At 38.6% G+C, this 27,628-nt stretch overlaps 1 protein-coding gene across 4 annotated transcripts in view; it reads left to right on the top strand.

The window, feature by feature from the left end:
• The first annotated feature begins 3,675 nt into the window (after window positions 1-3,675).
• LOC117303144 (breast cancer anti-estrogen resistance protein 3-like) overlaps window positions 3,676-27,628 on the top strand; it is a 55,377-nt gene continuing 31,424 nt past the window's right edge. For 2 of the 4 annotated variants that reach the window (XM_033787253.1, XM_033787251.1), the window contains exons 1-2: window positions 3,676-3,928; window positions 18,218-18,365. Coding sequence is in view for 1 of the 4 variants with exons in the window: in XM_033787250.1 (XP_033643141.1) it covers window positions 27,483-27,564 (82 nt within the window). In the remaining 3 variants the exon portion in view is untranslated. Of the gene's footprint in view, window positions 3,929-12,942; window positions 13,099-18,217; window positions 18,366-26,966; window positions 27,565-27,628 lie in introns of those variants that run through there. The other 2 variants (XM_033787252.1, XM_033787250.1) reach the window with 2 other exon arrangements.

The following is a 27,628-nucleotide window of genomic DNA, read 5'->3' as shown; positions in this document are numbered from 1 at the left end:
GTCTTTTCAAAGTCTGGCTGGTGCCAGAAAAATAGTTTGGAGGAGGTGAGAGAATGTTAGCCATGGGATACTCTGGGTCTACAATGACCCTTCTCACAATGACAGCAGTTTAGCAGGGGTCCCTTGCTTTTTTAATTAGCATGAATGCAAATTGTTTACAAAATACACCTGGTGTGAAAGGACAACAACAGTTGGACTGCTCAAGTTCTTTGGAAGTTCCTTGGAACAAGTTCCTTGTTCCTTTGGACTGCTCAAGTATATGTTTTTTACCAAGTATATTTTTTTTTACATTAGTCATTTGTTTTGCAGATGAAGACATCAACTCCTTTATTTCTCACAGCTGGGCCCAATTTAATAGAGCTACTTAAGCAAAACAAAACAATTACAAGCACCAAACTATTTTGCTTACTGGTAAAGGGTTACCAGCTAAAGTAGTATGTTTTGTGCACTGGTTCCTTGCTTATTTTTTATATTAGCAGACATCTTGTCAGCAGTATTGTCTGCTTATGAAATTGGGCCTAGGTGCCTCGGCTTACAAATTTTAGTCTGATTTTCAAATTGAAAGATGATGCGTCCTTTAAAAAATCGTTTCCCTCCTACTGTAGTGGAATTCAAGGCCTGTAGACACATCTAAAATGAAAACCTCAAAATATTTGTTGAAAACAAGCAACTGTTTTTTGTAGGTTCTGATAACATTGCTTATAACTTTGTTTTGTTGATATATGTTTCAAGAGTAAAGATGCAACTAGGTCACCATTGAAACAGGTGATCACAATTTATTTAGAAAGAGTTGTTAAAGCAACCGTTTTTTCCCTGTCATCATTACTTTGTCCAACTCTTTTTTTATTTATTTTTCCAGGATGATTTTACTCTCAACTGCATTAATCTTCACAAAAATGTTTTTGCTCTTTTTTTTTAAAGGGTTAAAAATGCACAAACAATATCAGGATGGGAAGTCATCATGCTTTATAAGGAATGCAATTCTTGAGAAGCTATTTGAACATTAATCAGAAACAAGTTAAAAGTGCTGTAACAAAATTAGGCCCAGCAAAACAAATGTTGATACTCCTGGTAATAACGCAAAACAATGGTTTAAAAAACTTACTTGGTAACAAGCGAGGTAGAGCTGTTATTTATAAAACATTTTAACACGGTTCCTTTTGAACATATTTTTTGAGAAAGAGGTAATTTCTCACTGAAATATTAAAAGACTTCAGGCCTGAAAAGGCATTTAATTAGGTATCTGAAAGCAAACAAATTTCTGCAACAAGGGTGTTTTTTCTTTCATTATCTCTTGTAATTTCAATGACCAATTTAGGTCAAATTTTCAAAGGTTTGTTATTTTATGCATTGTTGGGATACACCAATTGAGAATACTTGTCTTCGACAATTACCAAAGGTGTCCAGCCGTCGATTTCACCAAAATCTTCCTAACCTAGGATTTCTTAGCACCCAAGACGAGTTATGTTCCGTATCCAAAGAAGTTAGGACGCATTGAACCCATCCTAAATTAGGATGAGTTACATGCCTAACTCGATATAGGATTATTCCTAGCAATTCGTGAAATCGGCTGCAGTGCCTTTAAAGGGCTATGTGCTGCTGTAACAAAATCCACGCCCAGCAATACAAATGTTGACAATCCTCAATGTTATTTAAGGCATGTGATGCGGTTCCAGTGTGTTTCCCATCAATCAATGCCAAGCAGCAATATCAAAAGGCAAAGCAAAGCAGGGTGTTGTTTGTAACTTCTCAAGAATTTTGTTTCTTGCACCGACAGATTAAAGGAACATTACAGAATTGGTTAGAGAAAACAATTGTCTAAAATCACAGATTTACCCCAAAAATTATCAGGATCTAATGATGATGGTAGTAGAAAAGTGATCGATTTCATGAAAAATGTGTCATCGATCTCAAACTTCTTCAGGTTTGTCAGTTTAGGTATGCGGTGGATTTATACAACTCCAGCAATTGTTTTGTTAGCAAAACCCCAATTCTACAATGTTCCTTTAAGTCCCTATCATCAGATTCTGTCATCAGTTTGTTTGGCCTCAACCTGTGTTTAAAATATCTGTCATAAGGGAAACGGTTGGCCATGGGATAGTCTAGCTTTTTATTGAAGGTATTTTTTGTTATGAGTTTCGGCTGACAGTAAAGGTGGGTCCATCTGTTCGTCTTTTATTGAATGGTTTGTACAGTGTTTTCAACCAATTAAATTCAACATTTCAATATATTTAAGGCAGTGGACACTATTGGTAATTACTCAAAATAATTATCATCATAAAACCTTTCTTGATTACGAGTAATGGGGAGAGGTTGATAGTATAAAACATTGTGAGAAACAGCTCCCTCTGAAGTGACGTAGTTTTTTGAGAAATCAGTAATTTTCCACTAATTTGATTTTGAGACCTCAAGTTTAGAACTTGAGGTCTCAAAATCAAGCATCAGAAAGCATACAAATTCGTGTGAAGGAGGGTGTTTTTTCACAGGTTTGTTATTTTATGCATATGATGAGATACACCAAGTGAGGAGACTGGTCTTTGACAATTATCAATAGTGTCTAGTGTATTTAAACACAATTCTCCGAACCAATTTGATCTTAAAGCTACCCTTGCAGAATTTGTAAAAGTAGTATATTTTGTTTTAAATTGGCAATGTACAAAGTGACACTTTTATTGCAATGTATGATTATGTAATAATTATGTACACAAACCTGTTAGCATTTTGTAAGGAACAAATTTAACAAAACAGCAATCAAGTTGATGTGGTGGCAAGATGCCCTCCCCGTCTGAAGAGAAAACAAACAATAACAAACAAACAATACAGACAAACAAACACCCCAATAAACAAACAGTTTTATGGTTTTCATAATCATTAAAAACTGTTTTCTCAAAGAGCATCCATTGCCCTTTTTAAATCTGTCAAATTTATGGTTAAAAGATACAAAATCTGTAAGTACACTGTTAGCACTGTTAGCACTTATTGCTGTATGGGTAACCCAAAAATAGTATTCTTTATCCCAATGCAAATTTCACCATCTAAACTTCAAAATGTTCTTAAAGGCAGTGGACACTATTGGTAATTGTCAAAGACTAGCCTTCACAGTTGGTGTATCTCAACATATGCATAAAACAATAAACCTGTGAAAATTTGAGCTCAATGGTCAACGAACTTGCGAGATAATGATGAAAGAAAAAAACACCCATGTCACACGAATTTGTGTGCGTTTAGATGGTTGATTTCAAGACCTCGAGTTCTAAATCTTAGGTCTTGAAATCAAATTCGTGGAAAATTACTTCTTTCTCGAAAACTATGGCACTTCAGAGGGAGCCGTTTCTCACAATGTTTTATACCATTAACCTCTCCCGATTACTCGTCACCAAGCAAGGTTTTATGCTAATAATTATTTTGAGTAATTACCAATAGTGTCCACTGCCTTTAAAGTGAGCCAAAATGAAAATTAAAGTCTAAAAATTAACAACAAACTTCGGCAAAAATTTGACATCTGCTAGAATGAGAAACATTTTTTTTTCGGCCCTCAGTCGGTAGTTTGTCATCACCATGCCAGTCTGGGCAGCCATATGGTGTGCCAATCATGCTCGTTGAGATGTATAATAGGTCTGGCAAGCCACATTGGACTTGATGATGGGGCACTTGTGGGTCTGGCATTTGTAGCCAGGAATCTTGAAGTGATGGAAGGCATCTTAAGCATGGTCTTAAGTAAGACTTGAGCTCATTGAAGCATTGGTCACGACTGGTTGTGAATCGTGTGGTGGTACACAGACACTCGCACAGTGTATGAAGTCAAGTCTTTGTTGAATTCGTGATCGTTAGTACTATAATTATCTAGAATACAAAGCCATGGATTATTGTTGAGCGTGTACAGTGAGTAACCCATGAAGCTGATGAGAATGGAGTGGTGGAATTTGAGGTGAGCAGATTTACTGTCTACTCTTTACGTGTTTTGCCTCCTTGCATGGTTAGGTTTAGTGTGAACACTGATGTGACAGACAGTGTGGAAGCCAGGCATTGCATTTCTGGCATTCCTGCTAACTACAAGGAAGTATCATTGTAACGCCTCTATAATATTTAGCCACCATGGTTCAGGCCTGTATGTTTCGTTTTTGAAAGGACAAGGGCACCAAGGCTTTTTTCTCCTTGCACCCTATGATGAAATTGTACATTTCACTGGAGCATTTTAAGGGCATCAAGGCAATGACCAGTCATGGAGTATAAGGCCTGATGGATTGCCATTTTAAGCTTGCGTTGGCAGTTGTACTCCAATTTTCTGGAGAAATTGAAAACAATCTTTTAGATGTTTTCATGAGACCCAACTTTTACCCATGACTTCTCCTTCTTATTTCACCACCACCATCCCTCCTTAATGCCTTAACCCCCAGCGATTAACCCAAACAAACACCCACTAGGTACTTGAAAAGGATAAGGGGAGGGTAAGGGTTAGGGTTACCTGTTAGATTGAATGATGTGTACTCTTCGTCTCTTACTTTGATCATTGGTGAACGATCTTTCTATGGAAGAAGGAATTTTCCTTCCTCTATGCTGTGATTAAGTATTTGAATTGGTTCATGCCTTGGTTGTTGTGTAATTCATAGACTAAATTGTTACCTTCCTTTATTCAAAAGAGAAGAAATTCATCTGTGTTCGAGTGCTGAACTTTTCATGGCAAAATGTCAAATTCTATTTTACAAAAAAAACATCAACACGGGGTAGAATTAACTGAAGTTGCTGTTAACATCACCCTACAGCAGAGTACAGAGGACAAGTTTATCAATATAATCGATCGTGCAGCTTTTCATCTTGTCCTGGGTAAATATAGCAAGAAACTAATCATTTTCATGTCACAATGGCAGGCTCGGACCATAACATGTAGTTAATACTCTGATAAAAATCTGTGCTACCCTACCCCAGTGCTGTCCTACTAGTATCCATTGAAATGTTAAGGGAAAATGTTCTTGGGCCAGGGGGCACTGGCAGGCTGTGCAAAGTGCAGATGGGGGATCGGCTAAATCTCTTTATCTAATCCCAGGGAAAAATCTGCTGGAGTAAAATGGCTTAAGGGGCTCGATGGACCAGATTTGATTAGGATCTGTCCTATGGGCATGATTGGGTGGGAACTTGGCTCTTGCTTCGTGAGAAAAAGTATGTTTTTCTGCAAGATGCTGTCGTCGGAAGGCCTAGGATGAAAACATGGGCCCAGGTTATAGCACTGCTTTGAGGCACAAAAAGTTGCTTAGCAAAACAAAATTAAGCTAGGATTCGAAGTGCATCTAGCTACCGGGCAACCTCGGTGGTCAAGACACTGCTCTACAATTGCAAGAGTCGTGGGTTCGAACCCCACCCGAGTAATAGGGCCTTATGCCTGTGCTTTTTGTTCACAGTTCAGGAAAATACTGAGTAAGCAGTCATGACACACATCGGTGTATGGGTAAAATCCAAAATTAATAAAATTAAGCTTACCAGAATAAGGTTAACAGCCAAAATCCCATATCACATGTACAATATGTGACTGGTATCCTGATTATTTTTGCTTAGCAGAAAATGTGTAAGCAGTATTTTCTGCTTTAAGCAGCTCTAAGGGGTTGTGGTCAAATGGGTGAATGTAGAGGTTACAATCACAATTCATGGGAACTCAAATCCCCAGTTGACCGCCTTCACATAGCCTTGAGTTATCGGGTCTCTGTGGTGAAGTTGTGACAGACATGGTATTTGCTCTGCTGCCTTGGTCTAGGCCTCAGTGCCCCTTAAATAATAAAAAAAATCCTCAAAGTGACTAAAAGGGAAGGCAGGATGGATACCTTTGGTTTTTAGAACCGTTTGATGGTTTCAATCCTACATACATGTACATCTAAATGTAGATATGTGATATACAATAAAACTTACCTGTGAAACTTTCATTTCAAAAGGTGGTCGGCGTCGCGCTTTGGAGATATCCTCGAAAATTCAGAGCATTTATGTCCACGCAGGAAGAATAATCCGTAATTGGAACGCACATTCTGAGAAATGTATCCGACAGTAGTGTTCCTTATATTCAAATTTTGGGGATAAAACTGAGATCTTTTTCCATAACCACATTACTTATTAAAAGGTGAAATAATTTCCAAAATGCCTTACACACTACCGAAACCTGCTTACTTCTTACCAAGTAAGTTTTTGTTGCCAATAATTTTAAGAGTGACTACCAAACGTATAGGCCTACCTTCCCTTTAAAATAAGTGTTCATCTAATGCGACTGTTTAAGGATGCCTTCGAGGGAAAAAATGCACTTATACTTTAACAAATTCTTGGCAGAAATTGACAAAATACAAATCATTTTTAAGAGTTGGGCCTACTGCAAAACTGTGCGTAGATTTGTTTTCGTTGGTAAAAAAAAGTTCTACAGCACTTATTGTGCCTCAAATCAACAATCATCAACATAAAGAAAACCTCAGTGCACTGTACTCTAGTTCACTGCGAGCTTGAACTGTGTAGAGTTCAACGATTAGTCATAATCCCCAAAAGAACGGACCCAAAAAAAACAAGTAGAAAAGTGTGATAAATTTGCCGATTTGTAGTTCAAAGAAATGGTTGACGTGTCACAGCATGCAGCAATCTTACGGCAATCATAGAACCTGTCCTTTGCTCTTTTTAGTCAGACTCGGAATTTGATGAGAACAAATCGCCAGTACCTTTGTTCTTGGTATTCTTTTACCGTGGCGTGGCGCGGCACTAAGAGTAACATTTATGCGTTCCTGTACAGCACATCATTTGAGGCGATGTGATTTAATGAGTTCTGATCTCACCACCCATTGACTCCGGTCGCATCTGTCCCGGTACCTGTAGGGAGGTGCGCCATAGACGGCATGATGCCTTAGGGCCATTTTGATTAATGCCACGTGACGCTACCCAGGAGGTGTAATATATGCTCTACTTCTCCTCATGGAGTCAAAGGCACGTACATGCCTTACATATCCTATTATTTAAATCACTTTGGGGGAACACGAGTTAGGCCTACGGCTTGCAAACAAAAATGCAAAGCGGAGAATAGTCTGGATCTGAATAAAAGGAAAACATTTAGCGTGAATTTATTTTTGTGCACATTGGATGCTAATATTGAGTATTGATTTTTGAGAAGCTGATACATTTTGCATAGCGTTTTGCTCTGCTATACTACTAGGGAAACCGTTCACTGATCTATATTCTCAACGCTCTTTTTAGAGCAAAACGAGAAGGGAGAAGACGAGAATAAACTATAAATAATAGTAAACTTGCAGGTACAATGTAATAATTCTCTTTTGAGGGAGTGGTGGCTCTGGAAAGAGCTGGTTTGGTTGGTCTTCTCTTGACATTTCGATTTGTAAACTTAGTCTGCTCGCCTTTAGAGGAAAGCTCATAGTCCTACCGAGATTGCCCGGTAGCTAGAGGCAGTTCGAATCCTATGTTTCCTATTAAAGAAACCCTTCTTTCTAAAAGCTCAATTTCCCCCCCCCCCACTCTTGTAATCCTATAAATGGTGATTTAATATAGAACTGTTGGAGACATTGGTGTGTCGTCGGCCACCACCACTGTTTGTTTCTGTGTGTTTAGTCAAACCCTGTACAAAATGTGTCTTGAAAGACGGATTTATTTCAAGCTCAATAACTCCAAAGAAAATAGCCAGGGTTTAGGAAATCACCCGTTACTCGCTTGATTGGAACCGAAGTACTCTATTGTCCCTGACCAGTGCCTTTAACCATGAGTACTTCCCTTACTTTTCTTGAATGAGGTGGGGGAAAAAATATTAAAAAGACGTGTTGTTTAGCTGCGGGAGGGGGAGCTAATCTGAAATGTCAATAAAAAGGTATTTTGTTAAATTTACCGAGACCCAGGTCGGAGTCTTAGCATAATACCAGGGATGCGAATCGTTTTATAGTATTGTGGTAACCAGGAGGGGGATTGTCAAGCGAAGGAATTCTCACTGGGGGTGCTGGCTTTAAAAAATTAGAATTCACACTTGGGGGCAAGACAACAAAACCAACTTGAAGCACCTCACACACAAATGTCAGGGGGCATGGAATCAAACATGAGCTCATGAATTTCCGTCTCTGATTCCATCTCTACTGACTGTAAAGCCTACAAATTGTTGCCTGTGAGTGTGGCTGACTTTTGTTCAGTTTAGATGAAATGTTAGATTTTCTTAATTTTAGTGCTGCCTGTTAAAGGGTTCTGGTATTTTTTGTATACACAAATCACAAACATCCGCAGTTTACCATTAAACTTACACGATTTGAAGATAATGATAGCAGAAAGCATTTCTTTAGATATTACTTGCTTAGGTGCTGTGGTACATGTATTTGAGAAATGAGTCAAACAATTTCACAAAATATCTATTGTCTCAGTGAGACAAAATTATGCATGTACAATGGATTACACGACTCTCCTGAAAACATTGCTCCATGATTTTCACCTTTTTTTTTTCTTCTCAAAAATTTGTCAACTAATGAGGCTGAACTTTTACATGTAAATTATATTACATGATCCATGGAGGAAGAACCCCTCCATGCATGATCTTCATTCACAGTGAAAGTGGGTAGGAATTCAAGTCATGGCCAAAAACTTTATTTACAAAAGGTTATCAAAACCCTTTTAATTTCAATGGCCACTCCTTTGGGTTAGGTATTCAATTTCACGTTATCTTCACTGGATAGCTTACATTTTGTTGTGTCAGAGTAATTTTTTTGTAGGAAGTTCCTTCATCTAAGACAGGATATCTGAAGGTATCACATACTTTCATACTTTGAGTGACCCCTAAGTTTTGGTTTGGGGTGTGGCTCTGTCTTTCCTTGTCTCTTCCATTGTTGACACCTGCTCCAGAAACCTAGTTTAAAGGCACTGGAGTAATTACTCAAAATAGCATAAAAACCTACTTGGTAAACCAGCTACAGAGAGTTGTTGATAGTATAAAACCTTGTGAGAAATGGCTCCCTCTGAAGTAAGGTAATTTTTGAGAAAGAGGTAATTTCTCACTTAAATATTATTAGGCTTCAGGCCTGAAGCCTTTTATTACACTTAGGCACCTGAAAGCACACAAATTCGGGCAACCAGGGTGTTTTTTCTTTCATTATTCTCTTGCAACTTTGATGACCAATTGGGACAAAATTAGGATATAGTTGTTATTTTATGCATCCTATGTATACACCAAGTGAGAATACCGGTCTTTGACAATAACCAAATGTGTCCACTGCCTTCCTTTCAGGAAACCCTGTTCATCCAGAGCTGACCCCCACCCACCACTATCTTCCACAACTGCAACCAAAAAAGGAAGAGTCAAAATTACAACAAAAAATTGTCATTAAAAAAGAACCATTCAAGAACGACTCTGAAACATTCAAGAACGAGTCAAAAACAGCAGGCCATTAACTATTTTTTTTTTCCTTTCATAACAAAGAATCATTATCAAAATTATTTCATTTTCTATTCATGGTTCCGTGTCATTGATACAGTTATGAGTATAAACCGGAATTTTAAAAATGAACACTTGGTTTGAATTGAAGAAATCATGTTTCAATTTATATTTTTTGATCAATGCAGGTATTGTTTTTCTAGCTTTTACTTCCCTATGTGGTGCTGAGAGTTTCGTGTTACTTTCGTAATGCAAGAGTGTGGGAAAATAATCTTGATTGATAACAAACGACTGACCTCTGAGAAATTTATTGTTCTGTTTTATATTTCATGATTTCTAATCTCCTGATATTGGATACAGATTCAGCAATTGTTTGTGGTTAATATGGTTAAACTGGGTTAAACTTCTCCTGCTTTACTTCTTCTCTAAAACATGTTGGTCACTGAATGCAATCCACTTTCTTAGGTTGGTTTTTCTGTTCCTTGCTCTATGGTTTTATTAAGGATTGGAATGAACTTTCATTCTTGATACTCTAAAGGCAGTGGACACGTTTGGTAATTCCTCAAAATAATTAGTAGCATAAAAACTTACTTGGTAGAGCTGTTGATAGAATAAAACATTGTGAGAAATGGCTCCTTCTGAAGTAATGTAGTTTTCAAGAAAGAAGTAATTTTACACGAATTTGATTTTGGACCTCAGATTTAGAAATGAAGCATACAGACCTGTTAATGGCACTGTACAGTAAACGTTTGATAATTGTCAAAGACAAGTGTTCTCACTTGGTGTATCCCATCATAACCGTAAAATAACAAGCCTGTGAAAATTTGAGTTCAATTGGTCATTGAAGTTGCAAGAAAACGCTGAAAGAAAAAAACACCCTTGTTGGACGAATTTGTGTGCTTTCAGATAGGAATAAAAGACTTTTAATATTTTAGTGATAAAATTACCTCTTTCTCAAAAACTATGTTACTTCAGAGGGGAGCCGTTTCCCACAATGTTTTATACTATCAACAGCTCTCCAATGCTTGTTACCAAGTCAGTTTTTAAGTTAATATTTGTTTTGAGTAATTACCAAACATGTACCTTCCCTTTAATGGCAATAACAACTTGTTGTTAGAAGCTTACAAGTAGCAGCTTTCCATAGTATAAAGGGTTTTGAGAGACATTTCACTTCAAAGTAATGTGAATATGTAACAAGATTGCAGTCTTCATGCCCCAAATGGTTAATCTGAGATTATGTATTCCTATGTTTAAAGGATTATTTTCCTGCGTGAACATTTTTCACCAACTGAGCTATCTAGCCCGATGTTGATGTTGGTGGTCTCTCTTTTTTTGTGGTTTGTTATTTGATATCGCTTGTAATATTTACGCAATTTGAAAGGGATGCGGTTATTATCTTGGTTGTTCTCAGCACTGTTTCAAAAATGTTCATAAACTTAGTTGTCGCTTGATATTGAATTAATTCACAATCATATCTAATATTTCTAGGAATATATAGGTCAGGCCTCGAAGTAACCCATTGGCACCCAAAGCAATTGCCCTGGTGCCCCCTGCTTTTGCTGTGGTGCCCTTTGCAAAGTTGGTACAAATTCAAATGTTCCTCATAGAAGCGCCCCTTACCGGAGGTAAATTGCTGTGCCCCTCCAAGAACCAAGTTCACCCAGGTCGAAATTCCAGTTGAACCTAGTTAAACTGGATTTAACTGGAACTAGTTGAAACCAGTTGATAAACTAGTTAAACACAGTTAAAACCAGTTGGTTTAATATGGAAAATGGACAGAAACCAACTGGTTTATAATTTCAACCTAGTTGAACACAGTTAAACCTAGTCCAAACCAGTTGGTTAATATGGAAAATGGACGAGTTTGGTCACTTTCCAGTTGAACCAGTTGACCCCAGTTAACTAGGTTCAACTGGAATTTTGACCTGGGCACGGCCTAATTTTAAAAGTCCTTAGTGTAGTTTATACACGGATTTCATAAAAATTGGCTCCACATATATTGGAACTCCTCGTATACTTGTTATTATTATTATTATTATTTTATTTGCCATAACAGTACAAAACAAAATACATTGACAATATACCCAGAGATGGGCAAGGGACAACAAAAGCAAATACATACTATGATCCGTAGATCTGTTGCCCCACATCTGGGGTACACAATAAAATTAATATAGATTTAACATAATATAGTACACAAAGCAATAATAAAAGCAGATAGTTATACAACCAATAGTAAATAATAAATATCTAATAAGAAAAAATAAATTAAAAATCTAATAAGAATAATGTGGGGTTTATTGATCACGACTGGTCTCCAAAGAAATTTGTAAAAGCAAAAACAAACATTCATTTTCAAAGAAAAGCATTAATTCGTGGATTTTAATTTATTTTTTCTAATTATATGATTTTTTTCATCCAACACGCTTTTGAGTATTACTGATTTGAAACTGCGATAAAGGACCTTATACATGTATCACTAGCTTGGCAAATTATTCATTTGGTAAAATACAACATGCATAAATAAATTGAATTGAATTGAATTGAATTAAACATGCAACCAGTTTCACCGATTGTGAAAAACCAATAATTTATGCACTACTACTATCACTTTCTCAGTTGAGAGATTTTGTAAAAAATGGTAAGGGGTCCGTGCATAATGTAAGTGTGTGGGAAATTGTTCATTTCATAATGGTCAGTGAGTAGGTGGGTGTATGGCCTTCTTCTCAAGCCAAGTGGCCTATTGAAAAGGAGACTGAATAAGTCTCAATCATATAGATGAAGAACCTGTAGCAGAAATGACCTTTACGATAATTGGCCGACACTACAAAACAAGGTCATGTGAAGAATGATGAATGACCACATCATTTTTATGAGTAATTGTTCAGATGAAACATTGATAAACCTTTCTCTATGGATAAACTGTGGGAAATCATACAAGGTGTTTAGGTAGTGGACAGTTCCATTGGTCAGATTTGGGGGTGTGTCCAGTTCAATGCTAGCACTGTTTATGTTCATGAAACCCATGGACCATTCCATTGGTCAAGCAGGGGTATAAGCTTTTTAAAAGAAGTGCTTGATAAAATTGATACATTGAGGCTGGATATTGCAGGTGATGTGGACAACTCCACTGGTCAAATGAGGGGTGTACCCCCTTCTATGGCCATTTCTCTGTATGACTACAGTGAGTGGGTTTGAATGAGTGGGATGTTACACAATGCATCCTAAACGGACAGGTCCATTGGTCAAATCAGGGGTGTATCACTGTGCATTAGTGAGGGTCAACCACTATGGATAGTGACAGCGAAATCTGGAATGAAACCTGCAGACATAAGTGGTCAATTCCATTGGTCAAGGCAATGTGTCCTCACAACAGATCCCCCCTCCAGCCATTTTTTTCTTATGAATGACTGCTATGCACAGTGATGACTCACCTTGCACTAGTGGCAGTAGTGCTCCCTGCTGCATCCAAGTAGCAATTATTAGAGGGAGCTGCACAGTAGCTGCTGTGTAAACCCTGTATGGTAAACCCCCTACCAATGTTATCATTTCACACCTGTCTCAATGGATGGTGTAGCCACCTGTGTATAGCCCCAGCCGAGGTCCAGGGATTTCTACTTTTGTTTTCTGCGGGATATTTCTTGGATAAGTGTGTGGCAGGAGAAACGGATTTTTTTAATTGCGATTTTACAGCTGCCTGTATTAGGGGCCTGTCTGAAGTTGTGAGTATAATTTTGTTCATAAACATGCTGTGTTTTAGGGTCAGGGATGGGACATGTGCGTGTTACTGACAGTTCTTCTTAGAACAATTTCTCATGAAGTTATTTTCTTCATTAACTTCAAGCATGCGCATAACACATCTTGTGATATTGATAGTCGGTAAATTCCCTTGAAATGATTGTGCCTGAATACATTTTGTTTTTAATAAGTAAAGCAATTAGTGTTGATATTGAGTGTCTGAAATTCAATGTTGGACTTAGAAACAGTGATGGGTGTTTTTCACTATCTTGTCATAACACCAATATAAGGGATTGAGCTTAAACCTTTCACCGAATTCTTATTTCATGGTGTATGTTTATAGGTCATACAGTGTACGGATATGATAGGCCTACTGGTTCAGGCCTGATACTTCACGGAGGCAACGAAGGCGATTGCCTCCGTGTCCCCTGGTCATTGCCTTGGTGCCCTTGAAATGCTCCAGTACAAATTTGCAATTTCATCATCGCGTGCCCTTTACCAAGAAGAAAATGCCTTGGTGCCTTTGCCCTTTCAAAAACGAAGGCCTGTGGTTGTTGACATTGCTGGTCTGCTTTTTTTTGCCACAATCTTTAAAAGAAAGGTACCTCAAATATCTCATTTGAAGATGTTATGATTGCACTAATCATACACACTACAGCTTTGAAGATGCTGAAGTAGAACCTGTTGTAGCTTATAACCCTCTAAAACAAACTAATTCTTAACCAAGAAGTTTGCAGTAACACCATGTGAAATTCTCTTTTGAGTACATGTAGTAATGGTCTTTAACCACCGATTCTTTTCAGATTCAGGACCAACCCACTCAAAAGAGATTTAGTTATACACACTTCCACCTTGCAAAGTTTCAGATCCTTCAAAAAATACATTAGTGAAATGTGGTGAATGAATTTAAATAAAGTACATTTTTACACACAATGAATAAATTTGTCCCCCTCTATTGGCAGTTGTTTTGCCAATGTAACTTCAAACTGTTTTTTTTTTTTTAATTCATTTCCACATTGAGCCATGAGCAGATGTAACATCATCATAGATCATCATTTCAAATGTTCAGTGTTTCTTTCAATAAAACGCGCCAAATGCCGGTTCATGTTTATACAAAAAAAAAAAACTCTCGTTCGTCCTGATGGCATCATACTCTTGTTACATCCCACAGCCTTTCTCTATTACGTGTAACTCATACGGACTGTTCTCAAAACATTATTAAGTGAGAGTGTAACATTCTTCCAACCCGAGTAATATGCCTGTGGATTTTTTATTTTTCGTAGAGTATACATGATACATGATGCTTGATACACATTAGTGTACTCTTTTAATGTAAAAGAGTGAAAAACCACTTGTTTTGTCTGCCATACCACTCTTGCAAAGAGCCATATGGCGGACAACTCTTTTTGGAGTGAAAGATGGGTACTTTCAACTCGATTTAGAGTGAAGTTCATTACACTTTCACTCAAAAAGAGTGACACAGAATGACTTTCACTCTCAAATAAGTGAAAATGACACCACTCGGACAAGACTGAGAGTGAATTTTTCACTCTTTTACATTAAGAGAGTATGGGTGAAATATAAATAACATTCTTTATCCCGATGCAAATTTAGCATCCATTTGTTTTCTACTTTAGAAACATGGAGGAGAGAACTTTAATGATGAAATTAGAGCCATCTTGTCATGTTACCTGAAATCCAAGATAAATACCAGACCCTTGTTTCTATTCAGCACGCTTCGGCCAAAATTCTAACATATAATATTGGGTCCAGTCTGCCCCCCCCCCCCACACCCAGTCTTGAAAAAACCCTGGGGAGAATCCTACACCTCCATCTTTGTCATGTTCCCAGTATACCACACTCAATTTTGTCATACTTATAAGGAGCCAGACTAATTCCCCATCAAGTCTCTGTTATAGCACTGGACACTATTGGTAGTTACTCAAAATAATTTTTAGCGTAAAAACTTACTTGGTAACGAACAATTGATAGCATAAAAGTGAAAAACTCCTCCCTCTGAAGTTGCGTAGTTTTTGAGAAAGAGGTAATTCCTCACTCAAATTTTAAAAAGACTTCAGGCCTGAAACCTTTGTTAGAAAGCACACAAATTTGTGCTACAAGGGTGTTTTTTCTTTCAATAAATTCTCTTGCAACTTCGATGGCCATTTGAGTCCAAATTTTGACAGGTTTGTTATTTTACGCATGTATATGTTTAGATACACCAAGTGAGAACTACTGGTCTTTGACAATTACCAAACGTGTCCACCTTTAAACATTGATTTGAATGGAAGGAAGGACCGTGTAGAAGGTGTAGAGCCGCAGTGAGACGCGGAGCAGCATCTTGAGGAGGCAGGAATACCTGAGTATCTCCCCATGGGACGATGCAGGGTAACACCGTGTGCACATTGATCATCTTAAAGACCATTTGCTGGGATGACTCACCGGCTGTGCTCAGTGTGTGTAAATAACTGCTTGCTTCTAATGAAAGGGGAATTCGTGATTAATGCCGGCAATCACCATTATTACTCATTAACACCTGCACGTGTACATCTAGCTGTGCAAATCTTGGAGACACTGAAAAATGTCTCCTCCATTCTTAGATGCCCTGTAGTCCATCTTGTTTGAAGATCGTCAATATGTACCGGAGTAAATGAAGGAATACTATACTTCCTCGTCTTAAAGTACCTTTTCCTTATCCGTTGTGGATTCTTTCCCCATTATTCTTGGTTGCCCTGCATGTAGTCCATCTTGTTTGAAGATCGTCAATATTTACCGGAGTAAATGAAGGAATACTATACTTCCTCGTCTTAAAGTACCTTTTCCTTATTCGTTGTGGATTCTTTCCCCATTATTCTTGGTTACCCTGCATGTAGTCCATCTTGTTTAAAGATCGTCATATGTACTGGTGTAAATAAAGGAATACTACACTGCCTCTTCTTTAGTTACTTTTTCCTTATTCGTTGGGATACTGCATTTAAGTGCCCTGCACAAGGCTGCAAAAATCTATAGAAAGAGGCTGTGTGGAGGTAGAACGCTATCATTAACCTTTTGTTAATTTCAGTGGCCATCCACAGGGCAGTTACTTATTCCTTATTCTTGTATGGATACTGAATGTACATATTGAGTGCCCATGCACAGGGCATTTACTTATTCTTTATTTGTTGTGGATACTGATTTTAAGTGCCCATGCACATATAGCATGAGGCTGTTAAAATATAACTTGATAATTTTGGTGGTGTGCCTGATCCCATGTAAAGCATATTTAATAGTGCAGTCCTCAAGTCCAACAGAATCAAACAAAACACACTGTTTGATTTTGATGGATTGCGGATGTCTACAGGTTAATTATACTCTTGTTGTAAGGGTGTAGCACGCAATGCAAAAGTACAGTCTCAACTGAGTAATGCTTCTAATGCAGGTTGTGCAAATTGACAAGAGCCATCCCTTATTTTCAGCAGGTAATGCAAGCCTCAGTACGACTAGTACAAATTTCATGGTTAAATGAGCAGACGTGCAGCATTTAAAAAAAAAAATTGATAGTGAATTCCCTACTGTGTGGAATGGGTTTTTTTGTGGAGCCTTTATAAACTGTCATGTTTAAAGGCACTGGACACTATTGGTATTTACTAAAAAAAAAATTTTTAGCATAGAAACTTACTTGTCGAGCAATGGAGAGCTGTTGATAAAGTATAAAACATTGTGAGAAATGTTTCCCTCTGAAGATAACAAACATTTTGAGAAAGAGGTATTTTTTTCACTAAAACCTTAAAAGGCTTCAGGCCTTAAGTCTTTTAATATTTTGTAGGCATCTGAAAGCACACAAATTTGTACAACAAGGGTGTTTTTTCTTTCATTATTCTATTGCAACTCTGACGATCAATTGAGTCAAAACTTCACAGATTTGTTATTTTAAAATGCATATATATGTTGGGATACACCTAGTGAGAATAATGATCTTTGACCATTACCACTTGTCCAGTGCCTTTAACGCACATAATAATGCATTTTGAGGACAGGGTATGGTTGACTACAGTCCTTTTCTGAACACTGGAGATGGACTTCAGAGTCTACGTTTAGAACGGAGTGTCATCCGTCATTTACATGCAAAGTGCAGTGTACCCTTAATAACTTTTAGACTCTATAGGGATTCTTTTTGTTGAAAAAAAGCGTGGGGGATCCCAGATGTTCTTGGGATAACCGCGTTATCTTCTACTACACATATGAAAAACATCTACATTTGTGTCCAGATGTATTGCATTTTTATTACCATTTTGGGATTATAGTACATTTGTGTCCAGATGTATTGCATTTTTATTACCATTTTGGGATTTCTTTTATGTTGAGATAAAAACAGTTAGGCCTACCGCAGTTGCTGTACATTTGGGGATTTTCACAGTTCTCATTGGAATGCTTTGTTCGTCTTACATTTAAGCATTTGCTCATGATTTTTTTATCAACTGTTTGAATGACAATTGATCTATTTTGACCTCATGTTCATCAGCTATGAGCAGAATGGATGTAAAAGATATTAAAAGACCCATTTGAACCATGGCGTAAAGGACAATAAGAAAAACAAATAATATGGCATAAGTCCTTGCTGTAAATAACTGGGTCTTTTCTATGTCTTAGAAATTCTTTCTGCTCTGAGCCAAATTGGCTGGCCCTGGTGTTACATGGAGGCCCTGGAGGCCATGACCTCTGTTGCCCCTGGTCTAGGCCTTGGTGCCTATTATAGACTTTAAGATTTTCCAATGAGAGTGTCCTTTTCAAAATGAAAATGAGCTTCTCTTAAAGCTGAAGTTTAAGGCCCGAATTGGGTTTTTCTGGGTCTTAAAAAATATATGTCCTTTCTGCTCTGAGCTGACTGGTTCTTTCTAGGTCTTATGAGTAATTTCTTCTGTAATATCTGTCTTATCGGTCCTTTCTGCTTTGAGCTGATACTTTTTTTAGTTTTGGATTTTGACATGATATATGAAGATAAAACTTGAGTTGAATTTCATACATGACAATCTATTTTTAAATTTACTTCCCTATTTTGTAATGCATGAAACAGTTGTATGCATATTAAATTAATCATGTCGCCTCTTATTTCTCACTTTGCAGCATGTAGCCGTTTGATGATTAAAACTCTTGGGTTCCTAGCCACATATTGATGGCCTGACACCGATACACTCTTTCCTTCCTGGATTGCTGAATTACCCACACATACCTGGGAAGAGGAAAACACACTGAACACAGCATAGGAGCTTCGGTAAGTCTTTCTTTTCTTCCTCGTCTGTGAATCGAAAATGCAGGAATTTTTTCCCCTGCAGGTTTGATACTTCACGGAGGCAACAAAGGCAATTGCCTCCATGCCCCCTGGTCATTGCTTTGGTGCCCCTGAAATGCTCTACAGTAGAAACTTACATTTTCCTCATAAGTTGCCCCTTTATCAAGGAGAAAATGCCTTGGTGCCCTTGCCCTTTCAAAAAAAGGCTTAGAGGCCTGCCCCTGAGTGTTACAAGAGAACTTTTCATTGTTCCCAGCTACATGTAGGATTAATCCTATCTCGAGTTAGGACGAGTAACCCATCCTAACTTAGGATGGGTTCAATGCGTCCTAACATCTTCGGATACGGAACTTGACTCGTTCTAAATCCTAAGTGAGGAAGAGTTTGATGGAAACTGAATCTGGCCTGTATGTTTCGTTTTCAAATGGGCATGGGCACCAATTGCATCTCCTTGGTAAAGCGCACCACATAAGGAAATAGTAAATTTATACTGGAGCTTTTTAAGGGCACCAAGGTAATGACCATAAGACATAGAGGCAATTACCTTCGTTGCCTCCATTTAGTATCAGCCCTGAGTGATTTTTTCCCCGAGAGTGTTACAGGAGAACATTTCATTGTCCCTGTTTTTCGACCGACGATAATAATACATCGCTGTTTAATACCTTTATTTTATAGTGTTTTGATCAGGATAAAAGTATAATTAGAATAAGAAATAAACAGGGATTTTGTTGTTGATGTTCCTTCGAAATTATTTTTTACTGCGTTCATAGATTGACCCATTATAATCCTGTCAACATCAACTTTCCAAGTTTCATTCAGGAATTTATTTCTGAAGGCTAATAATGGTTCATTAATTTAACGATGAATTAAAAGTATTATGTATTGTACTTTACTGTCCATGAAATTCATCGGAATTTATTTTGCGGCCATTAAGTATTGTTGTTGTTGAATCCATTTGGCAATGCAGAGTTCAACGATGGCATTTTGTTCATCAAGTCAACACAAACAGGAAAAAAAATCTAAGGAATTGTTTTTTGCTTGAGGAAATTTGCTATACCTTAAGTGCATTTGACACATGTAATGTCCATAGGGGATGTTCCAGTATTTTTAGGATACCTCAGCAGACAGAAATGTCAACATTTGCATAATTTCTGCATCGTCCCATGCTGTATTAATTAATAATTGACGGGCTTCAGGTTTAACATTTATAGAATCAGATGAATCACTGAAATATTGAGTAATTTATTAATACAAAAAAAACAGTTAGCGGCCTGACGTTTCTTCCTAATAAACAATTCCAATGACGGCATGATGAGCAAAGATTTTAAGGGATTATAGTGGCCTACGTTTTCCCATAGACTCCAATGGAAGTGCCCTTTTCGAAATTAAAAATGGCCTTGCCCTCTCAAAGATGAATCTTCAGGCCTGGTCTAGAATTATAAATGTTCATAGTTTTTTGGGGGTTTTTTTTGTATGAAAAATAAACCCAAAGAGACACTGACAGCAGTAGGCCCAAGAGTGAAGGTAGCAATGTATGTATGCCCAAAACTGAACTAGCAGAATTTGAACCTGCGGCTCCCCAGGTTTAAGTGCTCTGTAAACTATAAGCTACTTTGGCCTATTATATGCAGGGGGAGGCGGTCTCCCTATTTTGTCAATATCTTTGTTAAATTGGCTGTGTTGACCCCAATTTTTTTTTTTTCCAACATTTTTTACTCACCGTCTCACGATTCTCCCCATGGACACGCTATGTAGCGTTTGGGCTGATATGAGGTGAATTGCAGCTGATAATAATGACAGGATCCATTTGAGAGGATCAAGATATACGAGACTTGGGGGATTATACCCGATAGTGACAAGTAATTCCCACACTGTACATGTAGACATGCTAGTAAGTGTGTAGCGGGCCTTCAGAGATGTGACATTTTGCGCAAGGACAGGGTCTGGATGTGAAGGTCAAAGACGATTATCAGGCGCCTGTTGGGGATTTTGGGGAAGCAGGAGAAGAATTTTACTGCCACTTGATTAGTTCATGCCTGTTGTCTTTCAAGATTTTGTTATTTATATAAATTATTTTAGGAAATTTTGCCCTGACTTAGGCTGCAAGGGCACTCTAGGCAAGACCGACAAGAACAAAATAAGATGAAAATATGTCGGGGGAAATTTGAGGAGGAGGAGGGTTGTTCTGGGAAGCAGGAGACGAATTTGACTGTCAACTGATTAGTTTGTACCTGAGATATAAGTTGTCTTTGAGACGATTTTGTTTTGTTTTGTTATTTGTATAGCATTTTATGCAATTCGCCCCAAATGAGGCTGAAAGCCACTCTAGGCAAGGGGCGACAAGGAGGAAATAAGATGAACATATATCTCGGGGGAATGATGTGAGGAGGAGGGTCGTTCTGGGCAGCAGGAGAAGAATTTGACTGTCAACTGATTAGTTAATGCCTGAGATACAAGTTGTCTCTAAGAAGATTTTTATTATTTTGTTATTTACATAAATTATTTTATGCAATTTCGCCCCAAACAAGGCTGAAAGCCATTCTAGGTATGGGCTTTAAGAAGGTAACAGTTAAGATGAAAATAACTCAGGGGAGCTTGTAGGAATTGATAACAGTCTAGATTGTAATGTAGGAATGAGGGAAACATGCACCAGACAAGGAGTTCCAAAGAGATTGCAACAGTAGTTTGTGTAATAAAGCTATGGCAATGGGTCTTTGAAGCATGGAGGTAGTTTTGAAGCGAGGGTGCGTGGGTGAGAACAAGCACTAACTGGTTTCAAGCTCAAACAACATGATAGGAGGAACCACATTTGACACACTGGTGGTACATTTACCATAACATTTTCTGAAGAAAAGACATAGGCTGGCCAGAGATCTATATTTAGAAAGAGGCTGTAATGTTAATCCTAACCCTTCACCAACAACAATATAGGCCCATGCATTGATTGCTGTGTTTGTCTAGATTTTGCAACGGAGGGACAGTGTGCTTTAAAAGCAAACTGTTGGTTTGAAAAGGTCGTGATTTTCAACATGTAAGGTTTTGAATAATGCATGGGATTTCTCTGCTGTACAGTGTGAGGTTTCTAGGGCCTAATGCACACAGCATGAGATCTACATAAGCTGTGGTGCTTGGCACGTATATTTACTGTGTGTACATTTTTCTATGTTGTACATGAATCAACAAGTACAATGTCAGATCTGACGTCTATTGCAAGGTCCATACGTGTGTACTTTGCAGTATTCACACCTGGGGATACATACTGCTCGCGTCATTGTCAAGCATAAGAAGTATGACTCTTTCCCTATACTCTAATACTACTAGATGGGCATTTGCATCAGGGCATAAAGAATATTAGTTTTGGTTTGTGTGTGGAAGTGTTGCGGCCGAGCGGTTAAGAGCACCGAATTCAAACTCTGGTGTTTCTGATCAGCAGAGGGTGGGTTCGAATCCCCAGCCGTGACACGTGAGTCCTTTAAAAGCAAGACACTTAACCATTGCTTAGTCCTTTGGATGGGACGTAAAGCCGTTGGTTCCATGTGTTGTGTAACGCATGTAAAAGAAACCAGTGCACTTATCGAAAAGAGAAGGGGTTCGCCCCGGTGTTCCTGGCTGTGCCGTAGCTCCTTGTAAACCCTTATATAAGGTGCCACATAATTGGGTCTCAGAATTTCTGGAAAACCTATTCGCCATTAACTGGATATTCGAATAATTCGCCCAGGCCTACTCAGAATTCATCACTCCAATAACCTATCCTTCTGAAAGTTTGTATATACTCAGTGCCTTGAGTACCTCGTTTGGTAGATACGTGCGCTATATAAGACTTTGATATTATTAGCACTGTATGCTCAGTAGCTTTCCCGAGCTCTGTAAAAAAAAGTACTCTATCACATCAGAAGTCATTGCTCTTCACTGGCTCCCCATACAACAGTGTATCAAATACAAATTTCTTCTTGTGTACAAAGCTCACCATAAACAGACTCCCATCTTACGTATCTGACTATGGGATAAATAATGTTAGTGCTATCCCATCCAGTGACGCTGTATCTGTTGACTTGTAGTTTTTTTGGAATGAATATTTGTGATAATACAATTCCAAATATATGATATCTGTGCTGGACTATTTCCACTTTTGTTAAATGTTAACTGGGAAGTGGTGGGAAAATAGTTGAAACGAAAAAGTATGACTTTTGTTGGCGACCATTTTGGTGGGTTGTGAACAGGTCTTTTTTCAAGATCAAGGATGTTTTTGCAGATCTTTACTACAGCTGCAATCACCACACAGACAGCTTAGATCATCTCCAAGGAACCCTTGCTAAATTGCTCTCGTGTGAAAAGAGTTTTAGAGCATAAAGTGTTGTCCTTTCTCTATGACTAAAAAGATCAACATGCTAAATTTAGTTTGGTCCCTACTTCATACTTGGACTGGAGTCCTTGGAAACGCTAATACCGACTGGCCTGAAGGTGTCCCTAACTTGTTTTCCCTCCAGACTCCATGAATGCAAAACTTTTGACAGGCCAAAACATACAGAACCTGCCAGCCTGACTCTAAACACCAACTTGCCAAACCCACCTGATGAATACCCACAATATACACAAAAAACAAGTTGCTGTTGGGTTTTGCCAAGTTGGGCCTCAGTGTTCTGACAATAGGACTTGTTTGCACTCTTTACGCCTTGACAATGAGGGTCGGCCCCAGGGCTAGACAAACAACCACAACCCCCCATGATGACAGGGTTAATACAACCTGACAGATTGTTCAGGGTTTCCATTTCATTTTTTTTTCTTTTTTGAGAAGGGTGCGTTCTTTCTTTCCCCTGTCAGTCCTGTTTGCTTGGTTTTTGAAAAGGCATCGGGCACCATTTTCTCCATGGTGAAGAGAACTCTATGAGGAAATTATAAACTTCTACTGTAGCATTTCAAGGGCACCAAGGCAATGACCTGGCATGGAGGCAATAGCCTTTGTTGCCTCAGTAAAGTATTAGGCATGCCCTTTTATAAATGAGTGTAGTGCCTGAAAGGAGTTTATCCTGTTCTCTCGGTCATCACAAATTGGAGTTGAACATGTTTGATGGGATGATTGATGGGTGCATGGCAAATAATTTCATGAGGTTGGAAATTTTGTAGAATTGTAGTGTTTTCTTTTGAGAAGGGTGCGTTCATGCTTTTCTCTTGTCAGGATTTATTATGAGTAGAGTGTCTGAATAAAGATCATTCTGTTCTCTCGGTCATCACAAATTGGAATTGTACATTTTTGATAGGATGATTGATGCGAGCTTAGCAGAAATATTGTATCTAGCGGTTTGAAATTTTGTAGAATTGTACTTTTTTTTTTTCTTCTTTTTTTTTTTTTTCAGAAGGGTGCGTTCATGCTTTCCCCTTGTTTGAATTTATAATGAGTAGAGTGCCTGAATAGAGTTCATTCTGTTCTCTCGGTCATCTCAAATTGGAATTGTACATTTTTGATGGGTTGATTGATACTAGCTTAGCAATATGTAAAGCGGCAAACTGTATAGCGGTTACCATTTTTTGGGGGAGAAGGGTGCGTTCATGCTTTCCCTTTATTTGGATTTATATTTAATGAGTGTATGTGCCTGAATAGAGTTCATTCTTAGTATTGTTTGAAGCTTTGCATGCGTGTGCAAAATAGGAAGAAACTCTAAATAAATAGTGAACTTGTGGGTACTAGCCTTGATGTCTAAATCTCTTTTGAGTGTTGGCTCTGAGAAGAGCCGGTTTGGTCTTGACGTTTCGAACAGTCTGCTCGTCTTTAGGAGAATGCTGGAGTGTTCATTCTGTTCTCTCGGTCATCACAAATTGGAATTGAACATGTCTGATGGAATGATTGATGCGTGCTTTAGCAAAAAATATCAACAGTTGGAAATTTTGTAGAATTGTACTATTTTCTTTTGAGAAGGGTGCGTTTATGTTTCCCCTTGTTTGGATTTATAGTGAGTGTATAGGGTTCAATCTGTTCTGTTGGTCATCACAAATTGGAATTGAACACGTATGATGGCATGGTTGATGCGTGCTTAGCAGAAATATCAGGCGATTGGAAACTTACTCACGAACATAATTCATAGTTTTCACCATGTTGACAGTGTAGAGTGAGCGTATCATGCAGTACGTGCATTTTTTTTTTCTTTACCCAAACCCAATTGTGCAGTATGTTATTTTTGGTGACTATGCAGTATCCTGTTATTAGGAATAAATTGCCAATTGTTGCATGTTGTGCCGGAGGTGCAGTATTTAAAAGTGCAAATGAATGCCATGCATGTTTAAATAGGGACAGAGTCATCAAATCCTACGTTTCCTAATGTGTCCAAAACCCGTTGCTTGAAAACAGGGATAAGATTTTTTAATATTTTCTCATGGCTTTGATTATCCATTCATAAATACCTCAGACAGTTTCGCTATTCCTATTGGTGGAGAGCGCGTCACGTGGGGGTGTTTAAACGGTTGATAATGACCAGCTGGAGCTGTTTATAACTGATTGTTTTCGGATACGTTTAGATGCATACTACGTGCACGAATGCATATCCGAAAACTGTCTCAGTCATAAAAATGCAACACACGTACAGAGCTCAAGGACGTCGGAAAGTTTCATTCTTTATTACGCCTTTTAACCAGAAAGGCATTTATGAATGGGAATAAAAGAGTAGTGACTCGTTCTTAAACTGCCCTTTAAAACCTTGCAGGGTCGTGGCCGTGCGATAAAGGCCCCCGCTTCGGCTCGGGCCTTTATCACACGGCAACGACCCTGCTGGTTTTAAACGACAGTTTAAGAACTCGTCGCTACCCTTTTATTCCCTTTGTAAAAAACTTTTTCAGGCTGAGGTTCAGGTCCTGAAGTAACCCACAGCAAGGCACTCAGACAAACAACGAGTATCATAACAACTGGTAATAATAGTTTAGTATGCAGGAAAAATGGAAGCCTGACTCCTCTTCATGGTTCACCAGTAATTTTCTTAGTGACTGGCCAGTAGGACCAGTTCACTTGTCATTTCATTGGCTTTTTCACTTGTCAATCTTTCAAATGAAATATGCTTTTCAACATTAAACTAGCCAGCCGGACCACTTGGAGTGAATTCTGAATGTCCGTCATGTGTTTTAACTGGCATTTTGGCCAGTGGACCATATAAGGGAGAACACTGCTCTTATTGTTGCAAATTTGATCTTTGGAAAAATTGATGTGTTCATTCGTCTGTGTCGGGTAAAAGTTTGCCAAACCCTGTTGTGACCCTCAAAACCCAAGCCAATGCTTCCCAATTCACTACAATGGTGACCGCAGATATGCTCTATTTGTACGTGCTTTATCTGATAATCCTTCATAGAACAACTGTTCGGTAAATATCCCCAAGCTTCCTGTTGCCCTTTTTTTTCTTCTTGGAATTTGTTTTTGTAACAGAATGTCCCTGGTGTAGTACTTTAGTTCCCCCTGTAGGCCTAATTTACCTCATACCTTATTCATAGTAGGTGACAAAATTCAATAAAAAAAATCTATACACTGATCCATTTTTGAGAACGCAACCAAGAGAACAATAGATGCTACGCACCTATAGGTAGACACCTGACCGCCCCCATTGTGCTTCCAGTCGACGAATCGACAGACAGAACAGACATCCGCTGTTTTGTTTACTCCACATTCGATGATAATAATGTAAATATGCTTTACGTGTGAACTGTGTGTTTTCAATTCAACCTTCAATTGAGGCAGTTGTCATATATCGCTAATGCTGTTGATTCAACCGAGTGTCAGAGTCCTTCAGTGAGATCGTGCGACCCAATCCTGAAAACAGCAATCGTAGTAGTTTTTCAAAACGGAAAGAAAAAACTACCACCGCCTGGCTTTGGCATACCTAAACCGTGGGGACTGTTTGTTTTGAACACACACACACAAAACCGATGTGAACGAGCGGTAAGGTCAGCTCTGGTCATAAGTCACCATTAATACCCTCCCCCAAAACTAATTAAGTTTAACCCGAGTAAGGTCTCTGTGAACTTGCGATCAACTTTGGGGAGTTGATCCAGCAGGGGAGTCGATGTTCCAGATTCTGCAACGGGTCATATTTGGAGATGATATACGGCGAAGAAGGTGTGTGTTTGACGGCAGGGTGGATTTAGGTAACTCCGTCGGACTTCACTGAGCAGAGAGACCATCACTTCCAGTGGAAGTTTAAGCACTGTATTGCTTTTGTTGGAAAGCTTAGCTGCCGATGAACTTTAGAAATTCACTTTGTTGTTGTGGAGTTGTGGATTTTCATTGGGATGTGTACTTTACTCTGTGAGTGAGTGTTCGGATTTAACTGTGGGTGATTTCTGCATACGCTGAGTTAGTCGCCTCCTGTTTTATTCACTTTGTACTGGAGGGGCAATCCCTAGTTTCTCATCAGTGATCCGTTTTGCACAAGAAGCACACATTGCCCGTCCAGGAATCCCTGCGGGACGACACTCCAAGAACTGACCCGTGATTGTTGTTTTTTTGTTTTTTTTGTGAAGCTGACCGTCAGAGATTCTTGTGACAGTCTGGAGAGGGAAAAACCATCCAACCTAAAACATTTGGTTCAAGAGGGACTCACTGTTTGTTTTGCCCCGAGCAAACTCAACAAGTCAGGAGAGAAGTCAGAAATTCCGACATTCAGAATTGGATAGACCGCCCTCTTGCTTGTTGAAGCAGCCGCTGGTAGTGTATGAGAAATACAGAAACATTGCAATTAAACTTTCTGCAATTTCAATTGGGACAATTAAGGTTTCTTCTTGTTTGCCAGCCCCAGCCAGCATCATTAACATTGCCCTCAGCAAATGGAAACCACATGGAGGGGACATAACTTGGATTGAATCTTCAACCAGGGTTCAAACAAGGTCATCTCATTCTTGCATCGTTCACACACAACTATGGGCTCAGAGAGCATTATTTGCCAAGCCATTCAGAAGCGAGTGTCAATGAGATTCAAAGTGTATTTATAAAGCTAACAAGACGTTAGCGTTCAATAGACTCATCTGTGACACTTTAATCGGTATTGTTGAAGCTTCTGTCTGCTCGGGACGTCTCTCAAATCGAATCGGCAATCTACTGGTAGAGGAACAAATACTGGAGTCAATATGAGGAGGCCGGAGTATCAACGATCGAATAGTTGGTCCTATTCCAGTAGACCTCCAGGTAGCCCAATGAGAACTGTTACAGGTATGTGCTTAGGGGCAGAATAAAATGTACTCTCTTAATGTAAAAGAGTGTAACTCTCTTGTCT

This window comes from Asterias rubens, chromosome 19 (assembly GCF_902459465.1).
Source record: "Asterias rubens chromosome 19, eAstRub1.3, whole genome shotgun sequence".
Lineage (NCBI taxonomy): Eukaryota > Metazoa > Echinodermata > Asteroidea > Forcipulatida > Asteriidae > Asterias > Asterias rubens.
Note: the sequence above shows the minus strand (reverse complement) of the source record. Positions and strands in the feature narration are given on the sequence as shown.